At 34.1% G+C, this 12511-nt stretch overlaps 2 protein-coding genes across 3 annotated transcripts; both read right to left on the bottom strand.

Moving 5' to 3' along the window:
- Positions 1–785: 785 nt before the first annotated feature.
- rps24 (ribosomal protein S24) lies at positions 786–3673 on the bottom strand. Of its 2 annotated transcripts, XM_042737177.1 has the most exons (6): positions 3561–3673; positions 2861–2926; positions 2560–2769; positions 1921–2034; positions 1765–1767; positions 786–863 (listed from the first exon to the last, which is right to left on the bottom strand). In XM_042737177.1, the coding sequence occupies exons 1-6, from the start codon at positions 3561–3563 to the stop codon at positions 861–863; spliced, it is 399 nt and encodes a 132-aa protein (XP_042593111.1). In that variant the 5' UTR covers positions 3564–3673; the 3' UTR covers positions 786–860. The 2 variants fall into 2 exon arrangements, with proteins under 2 accessions (XP_042593111.1, XP_042593112.1); XM_042737178.1 differs by lacking the exon at positions 1765–1767.
- Positions 3674–5037: 1364 nt separating this feature from the next.
- On the bottom strand, positions 5038–8948 carry qrfpra (pyroglutamylated RFamide peptide receptor a). The gene is made up of 6 exons (XM_042736155.1): positions 8333–8948; positions 7020–7178; positions 6759–6820; positions 6217–6452; positions 5574–5671; positions 5038–5486 (listed from the first exon to the last, which is right to left on the bottom strand). The coding sequence occupies exons 1-6, from the start codon at positions 8670–8672 to the stop codon at positions 5149–5151; spliced, it is 1233 nt and encodes a 410-aa protein (XP_042592089.1). The 5' UTR covers positions 8673–8948; the 3' UTR covers positions 5038–5148.
- Positions 8949–12511: the final 3563 nt, after the last annotated feature.

Below are 12511 nucleotides of genomic sequence, written 5' to 3'. Positions count from 1 at the left end.
TATTACGGTCTGTTTCCCCGAAGGCTTTGTAACTTAAGTAGCACACGAAAATCATCATGGATCTACGAGAGGTCAGGAGTAATTGTAAAGTCCTAAGTGCATCGTAAGACGACAGATTTATGCAGCCTTCTGCAGGACAATCGGCAGATTACACCTTTAACTTTATTCAAGTGCAATATGATTATAATATAAAGTTTTGATTGCATTTTGTTGCACTTCATTACTTTTTTTATGAATTTACAATTAATAAGGGCAGAAAAACAGAAATGCACATCTAAATTGAATGACTAAACAAACAAACAAAAATGAATAAAAGTAGTATGCTTCAAAGACTGGGTGGAAAAAAAATCTGTCAATGAATTACTGACATGCACGAAAACCAATGTATTGGACCTGGAAAGAACATCTATACAGATATTATATACTATAATATATATCTCTGTGCATATTATGTAAAGTATAACATATGTATAAATGTGATATATAAATGTAATATAATTGTTATTTCCGAGTTGTCTGGAACGCAGCATTAGGTTAACATTTTAATACACGAATGTGTACTACAATTTCGAGCCATTCTATAACGTGACATTTCAGCAATTGACAAATGGATATCGACTCCCAGGCCCGGAGTTGAGAAGCAATGCTGTAAACTGTGATGAAATCCCTACAGGCTTAGATATTATGTTTAACATCTGTATCAATCATTACAGTCCCATGCTACTAAACATTCAAGCAAAAACACAAACTTTGCATTTCTGATTGAGCACTCAAAGACGTTGTGATCCACTTTTTTTAAAGAATTTATTTGTTGACAATGTACAAGAACATTTTCAGGCCGATGGTCTTCCCTGAAGATCTTACTGTAAGAGAGGAAAGACAAAACATATTCCAATGAGTTTCTACAACATTTCAACACTCAAACTACAAAACTATTATACACAAACTACCCGTACAAAATCCCTAAGTATGTGTATCAAGGACAAGCTCTCACTTCAAGGGAAAATATAACTGAGGGAGGGGTTGTTTCTGAAAACTCCAGTGGGTTCTGTCAAACTTGCAGTCAAGTGGGTATTTTACCTCAAATGAGTGAATGCTAACCACACACAGAGCATGCTACAAATTAGTAGTAAGTTATAACAGTCAAATATGCTGACTGGAACAATTCAAATACATAAATTGAAAGATCTTTTTATCCATGTTAGAAACACAGGATCCTTAAAATATCTGCAATTGAGGTGAGGCATTGGGATTGAACATGCAAAGCACTTCAAGTAAGTGGTAAAAGTGTATCACATCAGCACACCATGCTGATTCCCACTCTACTTTACCTGAAACCTCAAGCCTTTCACTTCTGTAAACATCCCAGGGAGGCAAAAGATTGGACAAAGATGAAACTTTCAACTAACACTATCAAGTTCTAGAGTGGATCTCTGAAATAGACTTTCATGGTGGGTATGTAAACTAAGCCCCAAAAAAACAGTCTCTGACTGTCACATGAATTTGTCAACCATTTTCAGAGAGCAATTGCAATATAGCTTCTTCTACTTAACTACTACATAGTCCAGCACTTCACTATTAGTGAGCACACTAGTTGCACTACTTGAGTGGGATTAAACAGAGTTGCCTGTAAGAATTACTTCCAATCACATACTGGTTAATAGCATTAGCCATCAACATAGCAGCTAAATGTTTGGAGTTAACTTTACAGATCACTCCAGACTCTCCTTCCACAGCAGTTAGTCTACTTGTGAAAGTGTTTACCTTCTATAATCCAGATGTACATTTGATAAAGGAGGAAAGATGAAAAGTTACACATTAAAACCCAAGACAGTGATGAAGAAACAAACATCTATGATGAACAACAGAAATAAGTGCTCCGAATCCTAAACAAGAACTCAAAACAAAAATGAACATTACCTTCTTGCCAGAAGCACCAACAGAGGCTTTCTTGATGCCTCTAACTTTCTTCATTCTGTTCTTGCGTTCCTTGCGCTGCTTCCTAGATGTCTTTTTCTTCTCATAAAGGCCATGCTGAGGAAAAAAGAATGAATAAAACACAATGTTCACATTTACTCATCTCTCTCTCTCTATATATATATAAAAAACAAACTCTGCTGGAAGAAGTTTTGAACAGAAGACATAATGACAACGATTTTGAATTTCAACAAGTTAACTATCTCTTTAAAACAGCAACGGAAAGGACTTTTGATAAAAAAAAAATGAAGATCTCAATTAAAAGAAAACACTGTGCTTATTTAGAAGGCAACACAATTTTAATAATTTTTGTGAACAGAAAAATGAGTATAAAATTACAATTAATGAAAAATATTTATTGTAAATATTAACTAGAATGTTATATTTTACATTACAACTGCAGAGACACAATATGTACATCTATGGCCATCATTAATTATTCCTTCATAAATATTAAGCTAGGCTTTTTCATTTCTGATTAATACCGCACTATACTTTGAAACACGCAATGCATATTTAAGTCACAGCCTTTCTATTTCAAGTCAAATGATCATGCGATCCTACAAGCATCAAGCAGCATACCCTTTGCAGCCTGTATTTGGGCTCGTTTTTCTTGGCGTAGTCCAACGAGTCATAGATCATGCCGAACCCTGTTGTCTTGCCACCGCCAAACTGAGTTTTGAAGCCAAAGACGAACACCACATCTGGGGTGGTTTTGTACATTTTTGCAAGCTTTTCCCTGATCTCGGTCTTGGGGACTGTTGCTTTGCCTGGATGCAGGACATCGACAACCTGAAACAATTATAAAAACGTGATTGAGTAAATGCATAAAGTGCAAACTAAGTTCCATTAAGACAGCAAACATAAACTGCCTCACACTTACCATTTGCTTCCTTTGAAGCAGCCGGTTTGTCATAAACTTTCTGGTCCTGACAGTGACTGTCTCGTTCTGCAAAGAGACAATTGTTGACATGTTTCAGGTTTCATCTATGAGCTGGGCTGATGTTCAACTTCGATGAAGCCATTTTTTAAAAAGCAGAATTCATTATTATTGTCACGAGTCACATTTCTTACCCTAAACAGTTACTTGACAGCCACGTACTGTGAAAACGCCAACAGTGTTTATTAGTAGTATTTATTAGCGATATTCAAAAGGAAACGTGAGCTTCTTGTACAGATGCAGACCGAAACCTGTGCAGTTTAAGACACTTGCACACAGAGCATGAACCATAGTTAGCACTGTAGCTACATTAGCTTCATGGGCTACATACAATATACGAGGATTAATAATGATTTTCCAATGTTATATAGTTCCCATTTCTAGTCTACGGATACATATATGTAACCGCGATGTAACATTTTAATTCTCCTAGCCACTGCTAAGAGTAGCACGATGGTATGAGGCGGGACACCAACATTTTAGTCTACCGAAAAGTTCGTACACATTATATTCTCTAAATGACGCTATATATTGGTTATTATACACATGTAGTGTGCTTTATGGCAACAATGTCAATATAATATCACCGGATGGAGGAGATTTAATCGGATTTTGCACAATCATTTTTCCACAGTCAACTCACCATCTTAGCGTTGCTCGCTCAGGGACGAGGAAAAGAAAGAAGGACCTGTAGGTGTCCAAGAATATGCCTGAGCGGTGGTATAGTATATTGAGGTACTGCCTGACTTTTTGTTTTTTAAAACTGATTTCAGAAAGTGTTTAAAACATTTTTATTTATAGAAATAGGATTTTTTTTATTTGAAAGTAAGGAAAAAGTGTTATATGGAAATGAACTGACACACATGATCAATAAATTCACATTTATTAATTGTAAGTTACGACCGGCTGCTTTGAACGAAACTGTTTTCATTATCTAAATTAAGTCGACGTGAATTAAAAAAAAAATTCATATTTCTAAACGTTTAAGTAAACAGTAGTAATTTAATGATGATATGAAATTCCGACTTTATACAGCTAGGAGTCAGTCGCGCACCTTTCATGACCTTAAGATAAAACATTTATTTAGATTTACTTGAGGCTGAAACTTATTTATGCTAACAGTCCTATTCTGGTTTAATCTGTCACTTTATTTTACATTTTTACAGGATTTAAATCAATGTCACTTACTATCACACATTTACTATCACCTATCGACTGATTTGACATTGACACACAAACCACGCAATAATGAGATCAGTGTATCTGAGAGTAGATTTTATTTAAGAAATATTTATATATCCTTGCCATTTGCAGAAATGCAATGGTCTGTCATTGTCTTGGAGACAAAAAAAAAAAACCAAAATATTTCTATATAAAAAAAATGCTGTTTAGCTCACTTTCAGAATGAAAATTCTGTCATCATTTACTAACTCCCCACTTGTTCCAAACCTGTATGAGTGTCTTTCTTCTATTGAACACAAAAGAGGATATTTTTTTTGTTGGAATCCTAACAGTTGATGAGCACCATTGACTTCTTTTGTGTTCAATAGAAGAAAGAAACTCATGGGTTTGGAAGAAGTGGGGAGTAAATGACAGAACTTTCATTCTGAAAGTGAACTACTCCTTTAAGGAGCACAACTTTTCACCATTGATAAATAAATAAATACATGCATGCATACATACATACATAGACATACATAAAAAACATACTTGAACATTAAGGATATTGGAATTATTTCTGAAGGATCATGTGTCTGAAATAATGTATGCTGCTAATTCAGCTTTGCCATCACAGGAATAAATGACATTTATTTGATAAATTACAATAAAATATTTAATTTAAATTGTAATGATATTTTACATTTTTACTATTTATACTGTATTTTTGAGCAAATAAATATAGCCTTGGTGAGCATAAAAGACAAAAAAAGACATAAAAAATCTTACCAACCCATAAACTTTTGAACAGTATATAGATAGACAGACAGACAGACAGACAGACAGACAGACAGACAGATAGATAGATAGATAGATAGATAGAACTTTAGAATGTTGGAACAATAGATAGATAGATAGATAGATAGATAGATAGATAGATAGATAGATAGATAGATAGATAGATAGATAGATAGATAGATAGATAGATAGATAGACAGATAGACAGATAGATAGATAGATAGATAGATAGATTTCATACATCTTGCATGCATCCTATTGTTCTCGGCAGATTCCTACTCCAGAAATGACAGAGATGTTTGCATGTTTGATCTTGCAGATTGAACTTGATCAACTATATGTATTCTGGGCACGACAAAGATGTCTTCTTCTTGTCTGGCAGACTTACAAAAAAGTACCTTGTCCTTTGTCGATTTGTCCTTAACATCGACACGTTGATTGGATCGCCTAATGCAAAAGGAAAAGGTGGACATGGACATGCAGTTCTTCTGGAAGTTCTCATTCATAAAAGCATAAATAATAGGATTGTTGAATGAATTTGAAAATCCTATGGCCTGTGCGACAGCAATAAGCATATTGACTGTGATGTCATCATACGTTTTGTTCAGGTAATCTGGAAACAAGAAAATAAAACTGATTTTTGAAAGAAAACACACTGTAATGTGCACAGATATATTATTGGACACTTTGGTTTTCTTACTGTATTCAAACAGCATATGAACCATATGAAAAGGGGCCCAGCAGACAGTAAACAGCACAACAATGGTGACCATCATCTTGATGGCCCTTCGCTTCTTTCTGTTGCATAAAGAGGGAGGATTGCATAATGATTAATCATTAGCAGTTTTCAGATATTCAATCCCTTATACACTACCAGTCAAAAGGTAGTTGGAATAATACTATTTTTTAATGCTTTTTTTTTTTTTAAATCTCATTTACTCCAAACTTTTGAATGGTAGTATATCACAGTTTACAATAAAAAATTTTAGGTAACAAAAATGGCTTTCAGCATTGATAATATTAAGAAATGTTTCTTAAGCACCAAATTATCAAGTTAGAATGTTATTCTGAAGAAATTCAGCTTTGCCATCACAGAAACAAATAACATTATAAATAACATTATTAAACAGTTATTTTAAATTGTAATAATATTTCACAATATTACTGTTTTCACTGCTTGGTAAGCATAAGTGATATCTTTCAAAAACATTACAAAATCGTAATTATTCCAAACTTTTACCGGTAGTGAATGTTATAAAGAAAACACTATAAAACAAGAAATAGCTGTTTAAATTAGAGTCAGTCAAATACAGCATGCGCTGAGAAATGTAAAAAAAAATGACCTGGATATTTTGCAGACCTCTCTTTGGCTCATGGTATTGAGGACTGAAGAGTCTCCAACTTGTTTGCGAATCCAGAGCTTAATACCAATTAAGGTGTAGAGTAGCAGCATGGCTGCAAGCGGCAGGAGGAAGAGGAACACTAGAATAAAGGTTGCATACTGCTTCCTGTGGGCACTCGAGCTCCAGCGCTCCTGACAGCACACATGATGGAGATCATATAGAAAATCATATTTCACCTGTACACAGAGGAAAAAACAGATATTTGAAATAACTAATTAGGATATGGAAACAATTATCAATAGAGCATATGAAATGGACCAGTGTTAATATGTGAATAATCTAAAATATATATACTTTTTACCTTGGACCAGAAGGCACCTGACAGCTTCTAACAAGCTAAACCCTGGGGAAATCCTGAAGTATACTTTTGTAATGGTAATACACCCACAGACTGCATGCTAAGTAATGTTTCAACAAGTTGGATGTGGATGTTTTGAATGTTCTGAAAGCATCAAATGGCAGACAAAAAATCTGATTAGTACCTCTAATTGTTGAACAAAGAGCATTGGAGATCCAACCATCATGGCTGCAATCCAGACAACCACTAACAGAGAATGAAAACTCAATTATGCAGATGCTTTACGCATAGAAGTGGAATGCAAATTATGCATGATCTAATACTTCAAAAATAATAAATACTATATACTATGTGTGTGTGTGTGTGTGTGTGTGTGTGTGTGTGTGTGTGTGTGTGTGTGTGTGTGTGTGTGTGTGAAGGATATTGGTTGTCAGAAACTACTCACCCAGCATTCTGTATGCTCTTTGTGGAGTGCACTGTCTTTTTATTTTCAGAGGGTGTACAATCCCCTGGTACCGCTCCACGGCGATGCAGGTCATTGTGAGAATGCCAGTCACAATCGCAGTGGTCTGAACAAAGGGAACTGTTTTGCACACCAACACGCCTACAAACGATTAAATGTTATAATTAGAGCGTTTACTTCCCGAGTCTTTTGCTTTGGCAAACTTTAATTACAACCCATCAAAGTTTTAAGCCAACTAGAGCCTACATCCATTCATATTTGTGGCTTGCTTAGTTAGGGACACTTAATATCCAGCGATATCGTCAACTTGATTGCACAGATACTATTTAAACTGAACTGAGCTGGATGATGACGTCACTGAATTCAATGATGAACTGCCTTTAACTGAAAATTGAGTGTTTACTATTGTCCTTTTGCATTATTGACACACTATTTTCCTGTTTAATATTGTAAAGCGTCTTTGACACAATCTGTATTGTTAAAAGCACTATATAATTAAAGGTGACTTGACTTGACTTGACTTGTTTAGATATATTATGTTATTAATAAATACATTGAGAACAACCGTTCATATAAAACTGAATTCCATACGTCTTATCAATGTTTTTAGTTTCTAAATTATTGTCGGGTTTATTGTCAAATTTTTTTAGATGGTGTAACTATTTAGAAATTAAAAAAATTAAGTCTTATTAAAGGGCCAAAAAAGGGAAAAATTGGGTATACTTTTGTTTTAATACAGGCTAATTAATATTTGAAATTTTTTTATCAGCCAAGTCAAAGACAGTGAGACATAATCAACATGCAGGAAGATATTTTGTTGTCCTGTGACGAGTTTAGTCCCTTAATTAATTAATTAATTAACTTTTTGCCTGACTTTATTGAGGTCAAATGGAGTAACTAAAACTTCTATTTATTCAATATGTAAAAACATCAGACAATCAACAAATAGTCAATAAATAATAATAATAATGGCTGGAATTTCAGAGTAATTAAATCAAAACATCTGTAGAATTTTTTTTTTTTTTTTTTTTTTTAATAAGACAACATGTAACCAAAAATTAGGTTGCTAAGAACTTAGCATATGTTTTTAAACTAGGTTACTAGAAAAGATTTCTCTTTTTTATAAGAGAAATCCTTATACATTTGGCTCTTGAATGTATTGATCATCAGCAGATTCACTGGTTGTCGACAGAAAACTAAAACCTGCAGAACATATTGCAAGCGCACAAAACATGCATATTACATGCATTACAAACGTTGTTTTATAATAACAATGCTTTATAAGTGACACTCACCCCCGAACCATTCAGAGGAGATGTTTTGCAGCAGAGTGAATGGGATGCAGAAGAAAGATATCAGGAGGTCGCTGACGGCTAGAGAGCATATGAAAATATTCGTGGCAGTCTGGATCCCTCGCTTTCTTAAGACAATATAGACAACCAGACTATTGCCAATGAGAGCCAGGAGGAAAATCACCGTGTACAAAATAACAAATGCAGTTTTGGCGCTGGCCGGTAACTCAGGAATGTAAACCAACGGCTGAATCTGATACGTCTCAATAAACTCCTGACGAGTAAGATTGTAAAATTGTAGTAGTTGCTCCAACACCTCAGGAGTAATCTTCGTATCCCCCATGTATGAAACTTGTCTTCAAAAATGGGACGAAAGAAATCAAAGTTTTACAGTATAGGCTGAGAAGTCAGTGCTGCTCTGCTGCTGCTCCGCGTCTCTTCACACTGAAGCAGCAGCAGCTCCCTTGATGCGGAGTGTTTTATGACACCATCGGCTGTGTCACAGAACCTACAGTGAGGCGCCTTCTTTAACTCTTCTATGAATGTATATGAAGGCGGATCATTAAGTTTGGAGACAGCCATGTGCTCATTAGCATCCAAAATATACATATTGTATAAAACGCCTGATCACTTACACAAAACAAACAGCGAAACAACAAGACAAAAAAAAACACAAAAAAAAACAAACACACAAACACACACACACACACACACACACACCACACACACACACACACACACACACACACACACACACAGACACACACACACACACACTTTTTCACCTTTGCAGAAAAAATATAAAACCTATATGAAACATGAACAAAGAAGAAATGTGGTAAATAAAACTAACAAAAAATATCAGATTTCTAACTAAAATGTAATATTGTTGTTGTTGTTGTTATTAATATTATTGCTGTTGTTATATTATAAAAATTCTGGTTAAATTTATTTTTGCGATATTTACCTTAGTTGTGAATTGTATATTGTGATTCCACATGATTCTTCAGACATGGGACAAAACTTTACTTTGAATGAATGAATGAATGAATAAGAAAGCTACATTTTTATTTGTAAATCAGTGAAAGATTATCTCAGCAATGCAGTATTTCTTTAGTCTGTTTTATCTCATATTGTTAGAATTGGTGCAGTCTAATCAATTCAACTGTTTAAACTAGAATCATCAATCCATGTGCTGATATAGCTTAGCCTATACATAAATGTAGCTTCGTACAAGTTCACTTTTTTCATCACTTTAACTTGTGGCTGTTTGGCAATGCAATCAATATTTAGTAGAGATCCAGATCAAGAACCTGTCCAGATCATTACTGTTTCCATGAAAAAACAAATTAAGCAAACGTATATCAATATATTTGGCTCAAGATATGAGTGGAGAACTCCAGAGGACACACAGATGCTGACACATGCTGGTGCTCCATAATCAGTTTGAATTAATGTCTGTTTGATCTTGCAGCTCACAGAAATATGTTTTTGCTTATATGTGCATCTGTTTTGCTCTGCTTTTTTTTTTTTTTTTTTTTTTTTACATGTATCCTCACCCAACACTATAGTCTGAATCTTACATTTACAAATGACTTTATAGTAATGAGTCAGACAATAGTTCTTTTTTCATTTAAAAACCAACCACATATTTTTACGGATTATTGTTTTTCTTACTTTATTTAAATGTGTCCTTGATGAATGGGTCATTGTGCTTTTATTGTATATGAACAAATTTAAATTTACGAAACAAATAGTACTTGGGACAATTTTGAGTCAATAGCTGAGATAATGCCTCTTTTTAGGTACAAACGAGAATTAATCCATTATAAATCAAGGCAAAGATCTTCATGTTTCATCAGCACTTGGTGAACCTATGGAGGTGGAGGTCTTGAATGAAGACAAATATTTTGAGTGGCTTTTATCGCTGGGGTCTGTGCTGAGGTGAGTATTACCATGGAACCAGTCAAATCATGTCAGACTTTCACAGTAGAACCTTGACAACCACCAAGAGCAGCTTCATTCATTGCATAATTCTTTGTATTATAGCAGAGTCTTTATTAGGGAGGGTACTGAGAGCAACTCTGAGAGCTTTACAAAAAATAGATGGCATCCTCTAAAGGGCACTTGGTTAGTACTGTATCAAAAGCCACTTACTGTGTACTCTATTAAAACATGAAAAGATGACACTGCTGAACTCAGCTACATGTAGTTGTAATCAACCACAATATACATGGTGAAATGTTTAAGACACATTTCTTTTGATATGGATGTTATATAGCAAATGATCAGTGACAGAAAACAATTGAATTTGGGTTAAAGTGGATAAAAAAAATGGCAGTCATAGCAAGCACCACACATTTACAAAAAATATTATTATTTTTATTATTATACTTTTATTTAGCAAGAACACATTAAATACATCAAATGTGAAAGTAAAAACATTTGATATCTTATAATAGATTCATTTCAAATAATGATGTTCATTGGAACATTCTATTCATAAAAAGCACAACATTGTATTTTGGCTGAAAGGATCTCTCAGTTGTAAATTGCTACAGAGCAGTTTGAGGGCAACAACAAACTGTAGCACTAATGAGAAGTCATCTGTGGGAGTGTGTTCAGGTCCTGCTCTGCTGTCTGAGGGAGCATGGGATCATGAGATGTGTATCACTAAACCTCAATGGATGCTACAAGAGCAGATCATTAAATCACTTTCTTTTTTGTATGAAGCAATGTGTTCAGATTCATTTAATTTGAGGTTGCAGCACATTTGTACTTGTATTAATTATGCTATAGTATTCTGATGAGCCTTCAAGGGATTAGAATAAATTAGAATAAATTTGTGATCAAAGTACTCTTGTGGGTTTGGTTCTGAAAGTGCATCTCATTGTTTAACATAGATGAGGATCATTACTGTATGCGTATAATCAGCATCATCATATCAGAAAAGGAAGTAGGTGTTTTGACTACAGAGGAGTGAAGACTAAGAGAAATTATTCTTACATCTGATGAAATGCTCTCTCAATAGTTTCAGTCTTCTGAAAGAACTGAAATAGACAGAGAAGCCTTTATAGACTGCTACTGATTTCACATTCATTCTTATTTTTATTTTTTTAAATTTTTTTTACTTTACTTGGATTTCCACAAAACTTTATTTAGATTTCAGGGAAAAAAAATTCTGTGTTCAATGCATCAATTTGTGTAATCGAGAATATGAGAATATGCATTTTTCTGTATTAATATGTATTAATATGTATAATGAGCCCTATCTTTATAACAATATATCAAATCCAAATACATCCTCGACTGACTAATGCTTAAGGATTCAGTGATAAATACACCGGCAGTGATGCAACTAAATAAATAAATGGACTCACCTAAATGTTAAGTGATTTTTTTTTTTGACTGAATGAAATATTTGCATGAAATGCTGTATTATTTTAAAACATTCTTATTAATATGCAAAAGATTAAGTTATTACCTCCCCATCATCTCGCCAGTATGGCAGTAAAAAAATACAAATAAAAAAATCTTCAGCATTCTGATAAATGCTGACAGTCCTGTCCTCATTATACTGTACTGTATATTAAACCCAAATACAGCCATAGCTCCAGTTATTCCTTCTTCATGCAATGAAATGAAATCTGAATTCAGAGCTGAGAGCTTCTACTGTCACTGTTCCCTATTACATCGTGCCCTGAAATTATATGTAAACCAAAAGTACACAGGTCAGTGGAATATAGTTGTACTCTAGATTGTGGCATGAAGGAACGATGGAAAAACTACTAACCAGAGTTTTCAATTACTAGTTCTACTCTCAGGCTATTCAATTTCAATATGTAGATAAGTTTGTTTCTTCATTGGAAAAAAAATAGAGATATTTAGCATTACATCACTTGCCCACCAAGGGATCCTCTTCAGTGAATGGGTGCCATCAGAATGAGTTCAAACAGCAGATAAAAAAATCACAATGATCCACAAGTAATTGACAACTCCACTCCATCTTGTGAATCAAAAAGCTTCATATTTGTAATAAATAAATACATAATTAAGACATTTTTATTTTTAAACTGTTCCTTCCTCTAGTCTAGTCACATAATATTGCTTCCAGTGAAAAAGTCATCTGATTTGCACAGATCTAGATATATGGACAGATCAAGCACTGTTTACAAGTGAAAA

This window comes from Cyprinus carpio, chromosome B13 (genome assembly GCF_018340385.1).
Source record: "Cyprinus carpio isolate SPL01 chromosome B13, ASM1834038v1, whole genome shotgun sequence".
Taxonomy (NCBI): domain Eukaryota; kingdom Metazoa; phylum Chordata; class Actinopteri; order Cypriniformes; family Cyprinidae; genus Cyprinus; species Cyprinus carpio.
This window is presented reverse-complemented; position numbering and strand designations above follow the sequence as displayed.